The 20,176-nt window shown below is 42.2% G+C and overlaps 2 protein-coding genes and 1 long non-coding RNA gene across 3 annotated transcripts; 1 reads left to right on the top strand and 2 right to left on the bottom strand.

Moving 5' to 3' along the window:
- Nucleotides 1-12: 12 nt before the first annotated feature.
- On the top strand, nucleotides 13-15,404 carry LOC306785070 (uncharacterized protein). Its single transcript, XM_079279294.1, has 7 exons — nucleotides 13-118; nucleotides 4,035-5,671; nucleotides 9,142-9,238; nucleotides 9,407-9,568; nucleotides 9,778-9,883; nucleotides 12,564-12,664; nucleotides 13,425-15,404. The coding sequence occupies exons 2-7, from the start codon at nucleotides 4,037-4,039 to the stop codon at nucleotides 15,059-15,061; spliced, it is 3,738 nt and encodes a 1,245-aa protein (XP_079135420.1). The 5' UTR covers nucleotides 13-118; nucleotides 4,035-4,036; the 3' UTR covers nucleotides 15,062-15,404.
- Nucleotides 9,544-10,533, bottom strand: LOC306784426. The gene is made up of 3 exons (XR_013772361.1): nucleotides 10,457-10,533; nucleotides 9,785-9,866; nucleotides 9,544-9,599 (listed from the first exon to the last, which is right to left on the bottom strand). It is a non-coding gene; the product is annotated as an uncharacterized lncRNA (long non-coding RNA).
- A 577-nt stretch (nucleotides 15,405-15,981) lies between the features above and the next one.
- Nucleotides 15,982-17,805, bottom strand: LOC306784425 (mitochondrial import receptor subunit TOM20 homolog). The gene is made up of 4 exons (XM_079278403.1): nucleotides 17,765-17,805; nucleotides 17,013-17,094; nucleotides 16,685-16,827; nucleotides 15,982-16,543 (listed from the first exon to the last, which is right to left on the bottom strand). The coding sequence occupies exons 1-4, from the start codon at nucleotides 17,771-17,773 to the stop codon at nucleotides 16,499-16,501; spliced, it is 279 nt and encodes a 92-aa protein (XP_079134529.1). The 5' UTR covers nucleotides 17,774-17,805; the 3' UTR covers nucleotides 15,982-16,498.
- Nucleotides 17,806-20,176: the final 2,371 nt, after the last annotated feature.

A 20,176-nucleotide genomic window follows, 5' to 3' on the forward strand; every position in this document is an offset into this window, starting at 1 on the left:
TTTGTCAGAGTGGCAGACACACTGCAGTAAAGACAAGTCTGTGTTTCTCTCAAAGAAAAGTCAAAGTGACTTCATCAGGTCTTTCTCAACAACACAGCAGAGTCTCTTCCAAACACTGGTGAGTACAGCTGATCCGTCCGTGCACGTTCTGATAGTCTGTTTAATCGAACAAACAGAAATAACATGGTTTTCTCGTTTTAAACCAAAAACAGAAACGCACAGCCGTTTTTGATTTCTGAATCCAAAAACGAGAGAACCAAAGTCAAAAAACGAGCCGATTTTGGTTTTTGCAAATCCCTTTTTTGTTTTTGCCTTTAAAAAGAGACGCAAAGCACGACAGGTAACCCGGAAGTAAGAATATTTCCAAATAAAAGTCAAGGCAATAGAATGACCGTATGCAAGAAATGCTTATATCGTCTATGATGCAATCACATACCAGAGTAACATCAGAATAAATTACATTAATGAATATCAATAAAGAGTCCTGGGCCGATGGGAGTGTGTTAGCAACAGTAGTTGACTACATGTAGTTTAATATTAATTTATTCATGTACTCAGCAGTAATCAAGTTTTCGATTAATCGATGCATTGTGTGATGCAATACAGTTCGTGATATAGTTTAAAGTAATTTTTGTGTTCACAGAGTTGTTGCTGTTGGCACTGACGTTTGTTTTTCCACCGTAGGGTGCGGTTGCTTTAGCGTCATAGACAATAACATTTCCTGCATCCGGTCATTCTATTGCCTTGACTTTTATTTGGAAATATTCTTACTTCCGGGTTACCTGTTGTGCTTTGCTCTCTTTTTAAAGGCAAAAACAAAAAAGGGATTTGCAAAAAAACAAAATCGGCTCGTTATTTGACTTTGGTTCTCTCGTTTTTAGATTCAGAAATCAAAAACGGCTGTTTTTGATTTAAAACGAAAAACGAGAAAACAATGGTATTTCTGTATTTTCGATTAAACGGTAAAACAGACTCTCAAAACGTACACAGACCCGGATCATATTTAGACTTTCAACAACCAGGATTAACACAAAACTGGAACTTTACTCAGGCAGGAAGTTCCACTCTTTTCACTTCATACTTGATCAATTGTTCACAATATAACTCTGTGTGTTTGTCCACAGTCCCACTATACAGTAACTCACTGTAACAGCTTTCAACAGTCTCAGGACTTTAGCAACTTGTAGCTGAATCTCTGTGGTTTCGACTACCGTCTACCGACTACCGACCATATGTTAGTTTACTGTACTAGAAAATGTAAAAAGGTGACCACCAACCAACATACTAGTAAACAAATAAGGTGTATGAAAAACTACTCCACAGAGGTGTTTGAAACCAAACTAGGTCTAGTAAATTGGGGTGCTGTTTTATGTTGTCAAACTGTCGACGAAGCATGGGAAACCTTCAAAACTAAATTTGTGTCAGTCCTGGACCAAGTAGCCCCAAATAAAACAGTTCGTATCAAAAACAATTCTGATCCTTGGATCACTGGGGAAATTATTCATCTGGTCAACGAAAAAAATAAAGCTTCACGTAAATTTGTCAAAACAAAAGACCCTGTCTGGCATGAGAAGTTTATTTACCTTAGAAACCAAGTCCAATACAAAAAAAACAAGGCTAAATCGGACTACTATAAGGAAAAGGTGGATGAATTTAAAACTCAACCTAAAAAACTGTGGAAGCTTCTAGGTAGTATGGGGTCCTCTGACTCAACTAAACCTAAACCCCAGAATATAGGTCTAGATAAAAATGGTAGTATCTTGTTCGACACACTGGAAGTGGCAAACACTTTTAATGATTATTTTTCTACAATTGCCTCCAATCTAGTCAAAGTGTTGCCTTCCAGTCTGGGTAAATATGGTCCAGAACATGTAAAAAAATTCTATACAGAAAAGGGTGTTCAGCCAAATGGTTTTAGCTTACGTGTGGTGACGGAGGATGAAGTGCTGGGCCACTTAACTTCTCTAAATTCGAACAAGGCTACCGGTCTCGACAACCTACCCTCTAGATTTCTTAAAGATGGTGCCAATTTCATTACTAGTCCTTTAACGTATATTGCAAATTTATCCATTTCTAGAGGCAAAATTCCTGCGGAATTAAAAGCTGCTAGAATAACTCCCATCCACAAAAAGAGCTCTAAGACAGAAGTGGGCAACTATCGACCTGTCTCGGTTTTGAGCATTGTATCAAAGATTATAGAGAAAATAGTATACGAACAAGTCAATCACTATTTAAGTGATAGTAAACTCTTATATGAGTTCCAATCTGGATTTAGATCACAATACTCCACAGATACTTGCTTGATCCACGTATTGGACTATGTCAAACATGAGCAAGACAAAGGCAACTACACAGGTATGACTCTTCTAGATCTACAAAAAGCCTTTGATACTGTGGATCACAAAATTCTCCTACTCAAATTAGAAGCCTTAGCATTTAATGAACCAACCATAGCCTGGTTCAAATCCTACTTTGATGGAAGGCTGCAGGTAGTAGATGTAGGGGGCACCCGGTCTACTCCAGCTATAGTTACATGCGGGGTTCCCCAGGGGTCAATCCTGGGTCCCCTTCTATTTCTCATATATGTCAATGATATGCCCTCAGCAGTTAACTGCAAGCTGCTGTTGTATGCTGATGATTCTGCTTTGTTGGTAGCTGGCAAAAATGTAGCAGAAATCCAGCAAACCCTGTCCTCTCAACTTGAGTCGGTGAGAGAATGGTTGATAGACAACAAACTGTCTCTCCACTTAGGAAAGACTGAATCGATCTTGTTCGGATCCAAAAGACGACTCCTGGTTAATGACACTATCGATGTAGCCTGTGCTGGTACTGTTATCAGCAGTAAATCCTGTGTTAAATACATTGGTCTGGAGCTAGATCAGACCTTATCGGGTGATCACATAGCTGATAAAGTTATCAGCAAATCTAGTGCAAAATTGAAATTCCTATATAGGCAGGCCAAACATTTAGATCTTCAAACAAAAAGGCTACTCACATCAGCTCTAATCCAGTGTCATATGGACTATGCCAGCTCTTCTTGGTACTCTGGCCTGACCAAGACAAATCAGGGGAGGTTACAGATTATGCAGAACAAAATCATACGTTTCCTCCTTAATGCTCATCCTAGGACACACATAGGTCCTACTCAATTCAGACAGGTCAATATGCTGCCCATGAATCTTAGAGTTCAACAACTCAAACTCAACCATATGTTCAATATTGTCAATAACCAGGCCCCTGAATATTTATCAGGTTCATTTAAACTAAATTCTTCCAACCACAATACTAGGTCCAGCACCTTGTCCTTCGTCATTCCACATGTAAAGTCCTTCGGATCTACTTCTTTTGAGTTCACGGGTGCAAAGCTGTGGAACAGCCTCCCTAGTCACATCAAGGCCAGCGATTCTAAACCGTTTTTTAAAATCAGGGTTAAGCAATTTTTTTACCATGAAATGCCCTTCAAGATAACAACCAATTTATTTATTATTAGTATAATTTTTTTCATTAAGTCGTCAAGTTTGTCTGTGATTTTTCCCTTCTGTGGGCCACAATGGAAACAAGTGTTTTTCGCTTTTTTGTGTCACCCTGTATTTTTTAATGTATTTATTTGTATTATTTGTATTTTTATATTTATACATGTATTTACATTGTTTTATACAAATAAATCAAATCAAAAAAAAAGTTTGAACTTTAGTCTCACTGCTACTTTCCTGCTGTTATTACTGTTCACTGATCGCTTCCTTTATTGCCTCTTGTTGTTTCACATTAAAAGTTTTCTACCAGTGAACCAGCTGGAGGCTCTTATTGTGAAGCAGCGAGAGGAAACGTGTTAGCAGTGCTGTTCTTCAACACACATTAGACTTATTCTGTGCTGCTTTGTGAGAGTAGCAAGCTTGAACTTGTCAGCACGACTTTGATCTTGGTTGCTTACTTAAAAGTTAAAAGATATAAAAATAATCACACTTGTTTCCTTTTTTAACAAATAATTAAACTATTTTGAATAAAATGTGTTTCTTTTCTTCCACTCTGTGTAGATATGGCTGCTGCAAACTATCTGTCATCTGAAGATCAGTTCCTGTGCTCCATCTGTCTGGATGTGTTCACTGATCCAGTCAGCATACCATGTGGACACAACTTCTGCAAGAACTGCATCAATGAACACTGGAATACCAACGACCAGCACATGTGTCCAATGTGTACAAAGGTTTTCATCTCAAGACCTGAGCTGCACGTCAACACCTTCATCTCTGAGATGGTTGTTCAGTTCAGACAGTCAGCTCAACAGAAAACCAGCAGCTCAGAGCAACAAGAGTCCAAACCAGGAGAAGTTCCCTGTGACGTCTGCACTGGAACCAAACTGAAGGCCCTGAAGTCCTGCCTGGTGTGTCTGGTCTCCTACTGTGAGACTCACCTGGAGCTTCATCTGACAGCTTCACGCCTAAAAAGACATCAGCTGATCGACCCTGTGGAGAACCTGGAAGACAGGATGTGTACGAAGCACGATAAACCTCTGGAGCTGTTCTGTAAGACCGACCAGACATTTGTCTGCATGCTCTGCCCCATATTAGATCATAAGATGCACGAGTTTGTTCCTCTGAAAGAAGAATATGAAGGAAAGAAGGTGGAGCTGAAGAAGACAGAGGCTGAAATTCAGCAGATGATCCAGAAGAGACGACTGAAGATTCAGGAGATCAAACACTCAGTCGACCTCAGTGAGGAAGATGCAGACAGAGAGAAAGCAGAAGGTGTTCAGGTCTTCACTGATCTGAAGGAGTCTGTTGAGAGAGGCCTGAATGAGCTCATCAAAACAATAGAAGAGAAGAAGAAAACAACAGAGAAACAGGCCGAAGCTTTCATCAAAGAGCTGGAACAGGACATCTCTGAGCTGAAGAAGAGAAGCACTGAGGTGGTTCAGCTCTCACTCTCTGAAGACCACCTCCATCTCCTCCAGAGTGTTCAGTCCTCAAACATCCACCATCCACCACCCACCAAGGACTGGACAAAGGTCAGTGTTCCTCCAGCATCATATGAGGGGACTGTGAGGAGAGCTGTGGTTCAGCTGGAGGAGACGCTCAGTAAAAGGTTTGACAAGCTGGTTGCTGAAGCTCAGCTGAAGAGGATCCAGAAGTTTGCAGTGGATGTGACTCTTGATCCTGATACAGCTCATCCTAAACTCAACCTGTCTGCTGATGGGAAACAAGTGAAACATTGTAATGTGAAGAAGAATCTCCCAAACAACCCAGAGAGATTTTCTCTCGAACCCTGTGTTTTAGCAAAGCAGAGTTTCTCTTTTGGCATATTTTACTTTGAGGTTGAAGTTAAAGGAAAGACGGAGTGGGACTTAGGAGTGGTCAGAGAATCAATCAACAGGAACGGACTCATCACACTGAGTCGTGGGGATGGCTACTGGACCATATGGTTGAGAAAAGGAAATAAGTATGAAGCTCTTGATGACCCTTCAGTCCATCTCTCTCTGAAGCCCCGGCCTCAGAAGGTGGGGGTGTTTGTGGATTATGAGGAGGGTCTGGTCTCCTTCTATGACGTAGATGCTGCAGCTCTTATCTACTCCTTCACTGGCTGCTCCTTCAAAGAGAAACTCTTCCCATACTTCTTTCCTGGTCTTAATTATGGTGGTAAAAACTCTGCACCTCTGATCATCTCTCCTGTCAGAGTAAACTGATCACTTCTCCCACTTCATTCAGAGGAACATATTCAGCATCAACCCTGTGTGCTCTACATCTTATTCTCTACAGAATCTGGTAACAGTGGGGATGCACAGATGCTGTGCTCATGTACTCGTACACATGCAGCCACTTTCCCTGTCAGTCTCCTTCACATGAACTAGTTTAGCAGTGAGGTTGTCAGCTGTGTGTCTGTCTGGCATCATCTGTCAGGGTTTCGTGTGCGTGTGTGTGTGTGTGTGTGTGTGTGTGTGTGTGTGTGTGTGTGTGTGTGTGTGTGTGTGTGACCTCCCGAGTGCAAACTCTGCTGTTAGTATCAGCAAAACAACAAAGTTGAATGTTAAAATGTAGCAACAGCATCATGATACAGTCAGAAAGGGAGGAACATCTGATGACAATTAAAACCTCTTGCACATGACACCCCCAAATGTGGGGGCTCTCGGGCTTTGGGGTGCTCGTAAATATCGTTCAAAAATTGCATGAGCATTCGACACAGAACGCATAAATACCTTTGGTTTTCACAGAAAAAAATCGTTGGTTTTTGCTCACCTTTTATGAAGAATGATGACAATAACATCGAAAATTATCCGGTTCAAAGCTACAATCATTGTTGGCAACTGCATCCTGTCGGCTGCCCATCAGTTTCCTGTAGAAGGGGGCCAATCCACCATGGAATTTTAACTCGGGGATACGCGGCACTTCTTGCAACTTTACTCACTGAAACTTCTGTCAATCAACACCCGCTTCGACACCCGCCTTCCTGAGACTGACGCGTCGAAGGCGGGCTCATTGACTGAAATCGACCGATGATAGGCTGAGCTACAGCCCCATACACACACAGGAACTGAGAAAATCCTATGGATGACAGCCAGAGACAGGCTCTGAGAGGACCCTGCTCTCAAAATCATTCCTAACGGCTGTATTTAGATGTATTGAATAATATGAGTGATAAAAAAGTGAAATATATAGTTATATAGTGTATAAAAGTACAATGTAAGAGCTGCAACAGCTGGTTCGAAAATGACGACCTCGCATGACCTCTCTGTACTAAAGCCTCTTATTCTTCACTTTATCCCACTTTAACCTTCATTCAACAACTACTGATCGGTTGTGCTATGATTTGGGAGAGTTTTTAGGCAGCCAGCTGCATTATTTCAAAAACATAATATCAATAAAAGTGCTTTTTTCCCCAGCGAACCGGAATATTTTCTATTTGAGCTGTGTAATATCTTCATGTACGATATTAACCAGCAACATATACACAATATTACCCATCTGAACAATCTCACAAGTGTTGTGATCTGATTATAGCATCAAACATCATTAAAATAGACCTTGTAGTTACAGAACTGTGCTCACTTTAGTATGGGTATAACATTTTCGAGCAGAGGCCTACAAATAGGGCTAGAGTTTAAGCATAACTTTAAATGCATTGCTTGCTATGTAATTGTATTATTTAGTGCTAATATCGGTAATCGGTATCGACAAGTACCCAAATGCACTTGTTGAAAAAAAAAGCGCTATCGGTGCATCTAAAATTCACTGTGGTGATTGATTTACTCTATTGTCATTATATGTATCCCATTACAAAGGCAACACGTTTATTTAATACGTTCATCTTTCGACCCTGCATCATGACTCACGTTCTGTTTAATCTACCGACACATTTATTTTCACTTCCAGAAGAAATCATTGTTTCTGAAGACACCAAATATGTCAAGCTGCAGTTTGAGTAAATTTGCAGAAAACTAAAAAGAAATACTGCAAAATATCTTGATTATTTTTATTTGTTTTTCTATCTGATGGGCAGCCGCAGAAAAACATATTACTGATTATTTCATTGTGTCATGAAGATTGATTTAAGAGTGATGATTATTACATGCTTATAGTGTCTACAGATGAATACTGGTGAGACGGCTTATGAGTCAAAGACATCTGTAAATATATGATTGTTGGATAAAAACTGCAAAATAAAGTGGTTGTTGAACACAAGGTGTGAGTTCGCTTTGACTTGAGCACTAAACGCTGACGTTGTATTTCATTACTAATGTATTGTGAGTCCTGTGACTGCTGCTTCACAATAAAAGCTTCTTGTATCAGACGTTGACTGGAGAAGATGTAATGATTGACACTCAAAACAGAACTCAACAAGTGGAAATTACTCAACAAAATCATCAACCAGTCAGAAACTGGAGGTTCTGAATCAATGAATAGACTTCACAAGACTCGTGTTTCAGAGGTTTGTTGGTCCTCCGCCCACAGAGACAAAAGGCTGAAGTGTTGCTCCTAACACAGTTTGTCCTTCAAAATAATTAAACTCTAATTTAATGCATGTAGTTTTATAATGTTCATGCTAAATATTTGTAACCCTTCAAATGCTCTGAAATCATGAGTCGCGTGATGTGAACCTCCAAAGTGGTAAACAACTGAATCTTTGTCTTCACTGCCATCGAATGAATAAAACAGAAATGCACCAAAGAACCACTGGATGCAGCGCAAAGTTTCACCGTTGATGTTCTGTGAGACACCGCAAGGCATTGTGGGACATCGCAATGCATTGTGGGATTCCAGGCAACGCAAGACAGACGGGCGACGCAGAAACTTGAGGGGTCGAAAGTCAAAATGTGAACGTGATGCAAACACAGTTATTTAGCCTGAACATTTTACAAAGACAAAGAGAAAGTGATGCAGCAGCAGCACAGGAAGTTCAGTGTTTCCCTGCTGTGGATGAATCTCTCTGGAGGAGAAGATCTTTGCTGTAGTTTCTAGGATGTCTCTTTGGTTCGTCCTGTGAGATCATAGGTACAGAAATGAAGACACGACCTGTTGTAAACGTTGTAGGACGACTGTTTTAAATGTTTGCTCACTAGAAGCTACTTTCTGAATATCGATGACTCGTGCACAGAGACGAGCAACAGCTGGAGGAGGCGTGATGTCATTTAAAATAAACTCACAAGACGACTTCAGAGTTTGTTCACATGTTTTATTTTCCTAAAGAGGGTCGTCCTCTTTAAAATGACAAAAACTAAACTTTTCATCACTTTTTCAAAAGTGTTTCCAAGTCGAGAACGAACAGAAAGACGACTGATAACAAAACAAACAATAAATACTTTGTGAAGCAGCCGAGCAAAGAGAAGATTCCTGTTCCTGTAACTTTCCACGACTGATATCAGAAGAACCATGAAGATGGTCGGTACAAACATGTCAGACGGTGTAAACCTGGTACATGATGCCGTCAGGACGTGTGCTACACCACCCTGAAGGAAGGAGCGGATTCATGTTCACACCCGGTCCACTTGATGAGTACAGACCTCATGATGGTGAAGTGGGGACGGGCTCTTGTGTTTCTCTGGCCGTTATGATCCAGATACTCTCAATACCCCAAAACGGGTAATTGAAGTCAAAAACAAAACACGACTGTCGTGGATAAACCAGGAATACAAAACGAATTCCACTTCAGGAAGTGATGGACGTCGGCCGGAGCGATGGAGGCCGAGGCGTTGGCAGGGTCGTCGTGGAAGGTCCACGTGAGGAAGAGGAAGGGGAGGAAGAGCAGGGTGAGGGTTTGGGGGTTGTCTCCTCCTGGTCCTCATTCTATATCGTCCTCGCTCAGACTCTGTGCACTCACAATACGCTGCAGGACAGAGCAGAACACAAACCGGCTGGTTTCAGTGATAACACGTGATTTTAAACTGTTGTTGTTGTTGTTTCTGTGTGGAGAACAGAAGGACTCATGGAGATCCACATGGAGAATAAAGAGAAGTGTTGGGCCTACCTGGCTGATGCTGGGCAGTTTGGTGAGCAGCATCTGGAAGACGGGCGGAGGCAGAGTCTGCTGCAGCACCTGCAGCAGCTGCTGAGGCTGACCACACACGGCGATGGCGTTGGTCAGGTGGTCCACACCTTTCTCATAGTCTCCTGTGAAGCGAAGCACAAAGACCAGACGTAAAGTGTGAAGACACCATGACGGACTCCACAGAGACCAGAGGACAGACTTTGACACAACTCACTGCTGCCTGGAATAAGACTGAGAAACAGTAAAACCACACGAGTGAAGATGAAACTGTGACTGTAAAGAAGGTGTTGGTGTGAGGAGGTGTTACCCTGAGCCAGCAGCTCCTCCCCCAGCTGGATCTCCTCCAGGAAGAACTTCTGCACCGCCTCAGCGTCCTTCAGGTCCGGGAGCTGCAGGACAAACAACGGTCAGCCAGCGGAAGGAAAACTCTGCTCTCTGGTTTTCACCGTTTCTTTTTGGGGTCTCTGTGGTCAGACCTCACAGGAAGTCATCATACGGTGATCAGCAATGAGCTCTGATCTGTGAGCCAGTTCAACTTCATCTGCATGCTGGGAGCGACCCTCCTTCAATCACCATCATCCAATCAGGAGCCAGATAAAAGCCACCAGCTGATCACTGAAGTCCTCTTTACAATAAAAGTATATAGTGGGTGACTGTTAATAGATGAATCATCATAGTCTTTCATTTGTATGTTTACATGATACATCTTAATGCCTTTTGTCATCAAACTGTCAGAATAAAACAGGAAGTGAAGATGTGCTGACTTCAGAATAAAAGCCGAAAAATTGTGCTGGAAATATTATTATAGTTATATAGCACACAGTGTTAATAAAGAGGATTTTGTATAGAAATAAACAAGCAAAACGTCACTGATAATAATAATAATCTTTATTGTATGGTGACTGTTATTTCATCAAGTAAGATTATATCAAACTTGTTAGATCCTGGGGTACTTCTGGCCCGATACGGGGCTACTTACTGACTCAGCTCTCTATTAAAAGATTGTCGAGCTGGTGTTCTTGCGAGGGAACTCGCCTGGCTCTTCTAACTGCCGTTACTCCCGACGTCTACCCTGCTTCCTCCGGTCTGAGTGCACTCGGTCGAGGGGCCACCCTGACCCCGGGCGCTCCTACCAGTCGCGTCGGTTATGGCAGCTTCCCTCTTATGGATCCGTGCTCTTGGTAAATGCCAGGTTAGGTTTTAACGGCTAGGATTACTTCTTTCTAAAACCGTAAGGGGTTGTTAAGTGGATTCGGTCTCTAGGATAACCTTTCAGAACTCAGTTGTTAGACATACAATGGCTTTAACTTTTTACTGCCACGAGGAACTTTTTACTACTTGAGCAAATGAATGCACTTGAGAAATTTACTTTAAATGCAGATTAGATATTTATTGCAGGTTATATTTGGTTAGTTTGCAAGGGTTAAGCTACAGCTCACATAAAATGTCACTACACTCGATTCGTTCCGTTAATTTTCTTCTTTGATTATACTCATTAGTTTTAGTTGCCGAGACGGCTCGGTTGGAGCTGGATGTCCAATGGTGCGATGAAAAGGTTCTTTTGGAGTTGTTAGGACCGAGGGTCTGGCCAGACCCTCGGTCCTCCTGCTCTGCAGCAGAGTCCGTTCAACAGTCCTCAAAACTCAGTACAAAGTCTTTCTCAGGCTGCTGCGTCTTCTCCGTTGTCCAGTTGGTAAAGGCGAGCAGGGGGGAGAGGTGATTCTCCGTCTTTCAATTTTTGTCCACGAACGGCGGTCTTCTTTCCGTGAACAGAGACGAAGTCCTCGGACGCGGCTGTCGAACGAGGTCCAGTGTTTCTCCATGGATGGCTCGGTCGGCGTCCCATCGTGAATTCCCGTCTTGCTGTTTGCAAGTTACTTCTTTTATAACAATTTTGGGCTGCCTCTCGCGTCTCTCCCCCCTCTTCCTCAACACGGGGTCCCTCAGCCCATGATGAACATGACATCATTGATCTGGTGCCTGTGCTTCGAAAATGACCTAACTTTTGTGTGTGTGTGCATGAGGAAATCACCCCAACTTCCCTGTCTGGGTGTTCAACATCTGTTGCACTTCCCCTTTTCCTACACTCGCACATTTGTTCCTAACTTCACTCTTTCTGCTGACTCATCCTGACAAAACACTCTTCCCACATCTCGGCTCCGGTCACACAGAACATTTGTTAATCAGTTTTTACATTTGTTAAATCAGTTTACTTAGTACACATTTGCTTATAAAATGATTATTGATCTCATCCTTCATCATTATTGTGCTTTGTGTCTTTTCTTCTCAACCATCATTATTTCCCCATCCCTTGAAGCAACCGCCCTGCTTACTTCCTCTTTCTCCGTACTTTCTACACTCAGACTGCACTATACTCAGATACACTTATTATTATTATCAGGTTTACATTTGTTAAATCACTCTATGCATTAGACATTCGTTACATATTGATTAAACATTTTGTTATATAATGATCATACACTTTATCTTTCGATTACACTTTAACTATTGATTTCTGAGTATATGCTTTATGCTTTTTATATCCTGACCTTCCCCTGATCGTGTATGCATGTTTTCGAGGCAGCTCTGTGGGCTCAACTCTTCTTGACAAACTTTAGAGTCACTGAGTAATATTTGACTATTTCAAATCTTAGTTTCCTCCCCACACCATACAGCTCACTAATGTGATTGATTGACAGGTGATAACAGGAAGTGGTACGACAGGTTTGTGCTCACCTTTGCCATACCTGCCCTCTCTTTGGCTGCCTTCTGCTTTCTCCGCCCTGCGACAGAAACACAGAAACAAACATCACGTACAGTCAGAGTCCAGATGATCACCTTTATCCTGAATTAAAGACCAAAGAGAGTTGAAGCACATAACTCACCTAAAAACAACAAACTGAGTTTTGTGTCGTGTTCTTAACTGTTGGAACGGTTAATTTCAGCCCTACCATGTGCTACCTGCAGGTTCACTGCATTTCATAAAATCATTTTTACCTTTGTGATGTGTTCAGATACATCAACAAGATGTCTGATATGAATCATATGCATTGGGTCAACTTGTGCTTAACTTCTGTCCTTGACAGGCTTTGGGGTGTGTATGGGAGAGACAACTGGGACAAATATGATGAGGGTCACGTGACTGACTGTCCGTGTAAACCAGAGGGAGGAAACAAAACCTCACCAGGTAAGAGGCGGAGCTACACTGAAGAGAAGAGCTTCAACGTCACACTCCAGAAACGAAAGTTGAGTTTGTCAGAGTGGCAGACACACTGCAGTAAAGACAAGTCTCTGTGTTTCTCTCAAAGAAAAGTCAAAGTGACTTCATCAGGTCTTTCTCAACAACACAGCAGAGTCTCTTCCAAACACTGGTGAGTACAGCTGATCATATTTACACTTTCAACAACCAGGATTAACACAAAACTGGAACTTTACTCAGGCAGGAAGTTCCACTCTTTTCACTTCATACTTGATCAATTGTTCACAATATAACTCTGTGTGTTTGTCCACAGTCCCACTATACAGTAACTCACTGTAACAGCTTTGAACAGTCTCAGGACTTTAGCAACTTGTAGCTGAATCTCTGTGGTTTGAACTTTAGTCTCACTGCTGCTTTCCTGCTGTTATTACTGTTCACTGATCGCTTCCTTTATTGCCTCTTGTTGTTTCACATTAAATGTTTTCTACCAGTGAACCAGCTGGAGGCTCTTATTGTGAAGCAGCGAGAGGAAATGTGTTAGCAGTGCTGTTCTTCAACACACATTAGACTTATTCTGTGCTGCTTTGTGAGAGTAGCAAGCTTGAACTTGTCAGCACGACTTTGATCTTGGTTGCTTACTTAAAAGTTAAAACATATGAAAATGAATCACACTTGTTTCCTTTTTCAAACAAATAATTAAACTATATTTTGATGAAAATGTGTTTATTTTCTTCCACACTATGTGTAGATATGGCTGCTGCAAACTATCTGTCATCTGAAGATCAGTTCCTGTGCTCCATCTGTCTGGATGTGTTCACTGATCCAGTCAGCACACCATGTGGACACAACTTCTGCAAAAACTGCATTAATGAACACTGGAATATTAATGACAGATGCCAGTGTCCCATGTGTAAAGAAGTTTTCAACACAAGACCAGATTTGAGGATCAACACTTTCATCTCTGAGATGGTTGTTCAGTTCAGACAGTCAGCTCAACAGAAAACCAGCAGCTCAGAGCAACAAGAGTCCAAACCAGGAGAAGTTCCCTGTGACGTCTGCACTGGAACCAAACTGAAGGCCCTGAAGTCCTGCCTGGTGTGTCTGGTCTCCTACTGTGAGACTCACCTGGAGCCTCATCTGACAGCTTCATGCCTGAAAAGACATCAGCTGATCGACCCTGTGAAGAACCTGGAAGACAGGATGTGTACGAAGCACGATAAACCTCTGGAGCTGTTCTGTAAGACCGACCAGACATGTGTCTGCACGCTTTGTCCCGTTCTAGATCATAAGATGCACGAGTTTGTTCCTCTGAAAGAAGAATATGAAGGAAAGAAGGTGGAGCTGAAGAAGACAGAGGCTGAAATTCAGCAGATGATCCAGAAGAGACGACTGAAGATTCAGGAGATCAAACACTCAGTCGACCTCAGTGAGGAAGATGCAGACAGAGAGAAAGCAGAAGGTGTTCAGGTCTTCACTGATCTGAAGGAGTCTGTTGAGAGAGGCCTGAATGAGCTCATCAAAACAATAGAAGAGAAGAAGAAAACAACAGAGAAACAGGCCGAAGCTTTCATCAAAGAGCTGGAACAGGAAATCTCTGAGCTGAAGAAGAGAAGCACTGAGGTGGTTCAGCTCTCACTCTCTGAAGACCACCTCCATCTTCTCCAGAGTGTTCAGTCCTCAAACATCCACCATCCACCACCCACCAAGGACTGGACAAAGGTCAGCATCCGCCAATCATATCAGCCGACTGTGGTGAGAGCTGTGTCTCAGCTGGAGGAGACGCTCAGTAAAAAGATAAAGAAGCTGCTTGAAGCTGAGCTGACGAGGGTCCAGAAGTTTGCAGTCGATGTGACTCTTGATCCTGACACAGCAAATCCCAGTCTCATCTTGTCTGCTGATCGGAAACAAGTGCATACTGGTAAGGTAGAGAAATTACTCCCCGACAATCCAGAGAGATTTTCTCCTTGTCTCTGTGTTTTAGGAACACAGAGTTTCTCTTCAGAAAAAAAATACTTTGAGGTTCAAGTTAAAAGAAAGTCTGACTGGTCTTTAGGAGTGGCCAGAGAGTCGATCAACAGGAAGAGATTCTCACTGAGTCCTCAGGATGGTTACTGGGCCATATGTTTGAGAAATGGAAATGAGTACAGAGCTGCTGCTTACCCTTCAGTTCTTCTCTCTCTGAAGTCTCGGCCTCAGAAGGTGGGGGTGTTTGTGGATTATGAGGAGGGTCTGGTCTCCTTCCATGACGTAGATGCTGCAGCTCTTATCTACTCCTTCACTGGCTGCTCCTTCACTGAGAAACTCTTCCCATTCTTCTGCCCTGGTCTTAAGCCTGGTGTTAAAAACTCTGCACCTCTGATCATCTCTCCTGTCGGAGTAAACTGATCACTTCTCCCACTTCATTCAGGGGAACATATTCAGCATCAACCCGTGAGTCATGATCAACACATCATAACTCACGTTCTGTTTAATCTACAGACACATTTATTTTCACTTCCAGAAGAAATCATTGTTTCTAAAGACACCAAATATGTCAAGCTGCAGTTTGAGTAAATTAGCAGAAAACTAAAAAGAAATACTGCAAAATATCTTGATTATTTTTATTTGTTTTTCTATCTGATGGGCAGCCGCAGAAAAACATATTGCTGATTATTTCATTGTGTCATGAAGATTGATTGAAGAGTGATGATTATTACATGCTTATAGTGTCTACAGATGAATACTGGTGAGACGGCTTATGAGTCAAAGACATCTGTAAATATATGATTGTTGGATAAAAACTGCAAAATAAAGTGCTTGTTGAACACAAGGTGTGAGTTCGCTTTGACTTGAGCACTAAACGCTGACGTTGTATTTCATTACTAATGTATTGTGAGTCCTGTGACTGCTGCTTCACAATAAAAGCTTCTTGTATCAGACGTTGACTGGAGAAGTTGTGATGATTGACACTCAGTTTCCCTGCTGTGGATGAATCTCTCTGGAGGAGAAGATCTTTGCTGTAGTTTCTAGGATGTCTCTTTGGTTCGTCCTGTGAGATCATAGGTACAGAAATGAAGACACGACCTGTTGTAAACGTTGTAGGACGACTGTTTTAAATGTTTGCTCACTAGATGCTACTTTCTGAATATCGATGACACAGAGACGAGCAACAGCTGGAGGAGGCGTGATGTCATTTAAAATAAACTCACAAGACGACTTCAGAGTTTGTTCACATTTTTTATTTTCCTAAAGAGGGTCGTCCTCTTTAAAATGACAAAACTAAACTTTTCATCACTTTTTCAAAAGTGTTTCCAAGTCGAGAACGAACAGAAAGACGACTGATAACAAAACAAACAATAAATACTTTGTGAAGCAACCGAGCAAAGAGAAGATTCCTGTTCCTGTAACTTTCCACGACTGATATCAGAAGAACCATGAAGATGGTCGGTACAAACATGTCAGACGGTGTAAACCTGGTACATGATGCCGTCAGGACGTGTGTTACACCACCCTGAAGGAAGGAGCGGATTCATGTTCACACCCGGTCCACTTGATGAGTACAGACCTCATGATGGTGAAGTGGGGACGGGCTCTTGTGTTTCTCTGGCCGTTATGATCCAGATACTCTCAATACCCCAAAACGGGTAATTGAAGTCAAAAACAAAACACGACTGTCGTGGATAAACCAGGAATACAAAACTAATTCCACTTCAGGAAGTGACGGACGTCGGCCGGAGCGATGGAGGCCGAGGCGTTGGCAGGGTCGTCGTGGAAGGTCCACGTGAGGAAGAGGAAGGGGAGGAAGAGCAGGGTGAGGGTTTGGGGGTTGTCTCCTCCTGGTCCTCATTCTATATCGTCCTCGCTCAGACTCTGTGCACTCACAATACGCTGCAGGACAGAGCAGAACACAAACCGGCTGGTTTCAGTGATAACACGTGATTTTAAACTGTTGTTGTTGTTGTTTCTGTGTGGAGAACAGAAGGACTCATGGAGATCCACATGGAGAATAAAGAGAAGTGTTGGGCCTACCTGGCTGATGCTGGGCAGTTTGGTGAGCAGCATCTGGAAGACGGGCGGAGGCAGAGTCTGCTGCAGCACCTGCAGCAGCTGCTGAGGCTGACCACACACGGCGATGGCGTTGGTCAGGTGGTCCACACCTTTCTCATAGTCTCCTGTGGAGCGAAGCACAAAGACCAGACGTAAAGTGTGAAGACACCATGACGGACTCCACAGAGACCAGAGGACAGACTTTGACACAACTCACTGCTGCCTGGAATAAGACTGAGAAACAGTAAAACCACACGAGTGAAGATGAAACTGTGACTGTAAAGAAGGTGTTGGTGTGAGGAGGTGTTACCCTGAGCCAGCAGCTCCTCCCCCAGCTGGATCTCCTCCAGGAAGAACTTCTGCACCGCCTCAGCGTCCTTCAGGTCCGGGAGCTGCAGGACAAACAACGGTCAGCCAGCGGAAGGAAAACTCTGCTCTCTGGTTTTCACCGTTTCTTTTTGGGGTCTCTGTGGTCAGACCTCACAGGAAGTCATCATACGGTGATCAGCAATGAGCTCTGATCTGTGAGCCAGTTCAACTTCATCTGCATGCTGGGAGCGACCCTCCTTCAATCACCATCATCCAATCAGGAGCCAGATAAAAGCCACCAGCTGATCACTGAAGTCCTCTTTACAATAAAAGTATATAGTGGGTGACTGTTAAAGTAGATTCATCATCATAGTCTTTCATTTGTATGTTTACATGATACATCTTAATGCCCGTTGTCATCAAACTGTCAGAATAAAACAGGAAGTGAAGATGTGCTGACTTCAGAATAAAAGCCGAAAAATTGTGCTGGAAATATTATTATAGTTATATAGCACACAGTGTTAATAAAGAGGATTTTGTATAGAAATAAACAAGCAAAACGTCACTGATAATAATAATAATCTTTATTGTATGGTGACTGTTACTTCATCAAGTAAGATTATATCAAACTTTAGAGTCACTGAGTAATATTTGACTATTTTAAATCTTAGTTTCCTCCCCACACCATACAGCTCACTAATCTGATTGATTGACAGGTGATAACAGGAAGTGGTACGACAGGTTTGTGCTCACCTTTGCCATACCTGCCCTCTCTTTGGCTGCCTTCTGCTTTCTCCGCCCTGCGACAGAAACACAGAAACAAACATCACGTACAGTCAGAGTCCAGATGATCACCTTTATCCTGAATTAAAGACCAAAGAGAGTTGAAGCACATAACTCACCTTAAAACAACAAACTGAGTTTTGTGTCGTGTTCTTAACTGTTGGAACGGTTAACTTCAGCCCTACCATGTGCTACCTGCAGGTTCACTGCATTTCATAAAATCATTTTTACCTTTGTGATGTGTTCAGATACATCAACAAGATGTCTGATATGAATCATATGCATTGGGTCAACTTCTACTTAACTTCTGTCCTTGACAGGCTTTGGGGTGTGTATGGGAGAGACAACTGGGACAAATATGATGAGGGTCACGTGACTGACTGTCCGCGTAAACCAGAGGGAGGAAACAAAACCTCACCAGGTAAGAGGCGGAGCTACACTGAAGAGAAGAGCTTCAACGTCACAATCCAGAAACGAAAGTTGAGTTTGTCAGAGTGGCAGACACACTGCAGTAAAGACAAGTCTCTGTGTTTCTCTCAAAGAAAAGTCAAAGTGACTTCATCAGGTCTTTCTCAACAACACAGCAGAGTCTCTTCCAAACACTGGTGAGTACAGCTGATCCGTCCGTGCACGTTCTGATAGTCTGTTTAATTGAACAAACAGAAATAACATGGTTTTCTCGTTTAAACCAAAAACAGAAACGCATAGCCGTTTTTGATTTCTGAATCCAAAAACGAGAGAACCAAAGTCAAAAAACGAGCCGATTTTGGTTTTTGCAAATCCCTTTTTTGTTTTTGCCTTTAAAAAGAGACGCAAAGCACGACAGGTAACCCGGAAGTAAGAATATTTTCAAATAAAAGTCAAGGCAATAGAATGACCGTATTCAAGAAATGCTTATATCGTCTATGATTGTTGAGAATAAATCTCATGTTGAGGAGAAAACTCAGGTGAACAGACTTAGGTCGAGGCGTTTAGCTCAATTCAAGCAATAAGGTTTATTTGTGACAGAAGTATTATGTCCAGCAGTTAAACGTGCACGGGCCTAAAAAGTTCACTCTGTAGGAGTGAATGAAAAGCTAAAAGGCGCTTAGACAGAGTGCGCATGCGTTCATATATTAGGTCCTCCTTTTGGAGCCTATTGGTCAAAGCAAAGTAGGAGGTGGATCTGTTTTTAGCATTAAGATGACCTGTTGGAGCTCTGAGCATCTCCGCCCACACTGGCTCACGTCCGGGATCCGCCTTCTCTGGAACGTCAGTGTGTGTGAAATGTTGATGTAGCAACATATTGTTATGTTCGGCCGACTAGATAAGCTAGGCGCTAGATATGCAAGGGCGCCTCTTTCTATCTCTAAGATGGAGCAGGCAGTTGAGACTAGTTCTCTGTAAGACTATGTGACATTTAACTGGGGCAAAAGCTATCCTTCAGAGTTCTAGTATTTCCACTTTGTTCAGGCGAGTGCGAGAGTGCCCCACCTGGCGTTTTTGACTTTCTTGTACTAGAACTCACATATCCGCGTATAAGCTGTGTTTAACATTGAATGAATGTATATTTTTATTTACAGATGCAATCACATACCAGAGTAACATCAGAATAAATTACATTAATGAATATAAATAAAGAGTCCTGGGCCGATGGGAGTGTGTTAGCAACAGTAGTAGACTACATGCAGTTTAATATTAATTTATCCATGTACTCAGCAGTAATCAAGTTTTCGATTAATCGGTGCATTGTGTGATGCAATACAGTTCGTGATATAGTTTAAAGTCATTTTTGTGTTCAGAGTTGTTGCTGTTGGCACTGATATTTGTTTTTCCACCGTAGGGTGCGGTTGCTTTAGCGTCATAGACAATAACATTTCCTGCATCCGGTCATTCTATTGCCTTGACTTTTATTTGGAAATATTCGTACTTCCGGGTTACCTGTTGTGCTTTGCTCTCTTTTTAAAGGCAAAAACAAAAAGGGATTTGCAAAAAATCAAAATCGGCTCGTTATTTGACTTTGGTTCTCTCGTTTTTAGATTCAGAAATCAAAAACGGCTGTTTTTGATTTAAAACGAAAAACGAGAAAACAATGGTATTTCTGTATTTTCGATTAAACGGTAAAACAGACTCTCAAAACGTACACAGACCCGGATCATATTTACACTTTCAACAACCAGGATCAACACAAAACTGGAACTTTACTCAGACAGGAAGTTCCACTCTTTTCACTTCATACTTGATCAATTGTTCACAATATAACTCTGTGTGTTTGTCCACAGTCCCACTATACAGTAACTCACTGTAACAGCTTTGAACAGTCTCAGGACTTTAGCAACTTGTAGCTGAATCTCTGTGGTTTGAACTTTAGTCTCACTGCTACTTTCCTGCTGTTATTACTGT

This window comes from Melanostigma gelatinosum (genome assembly GCF_949748355.1).
Source record: "Melanostigma gelatinosum genome assembly, chromosome: 11".
Lineage (NCBI taxonomy): Eukaryota > Metazoa > Chordata > Actinopteri > Perciformes > Zoarcidae > Melanostigma > Melanostigma gelatinosum.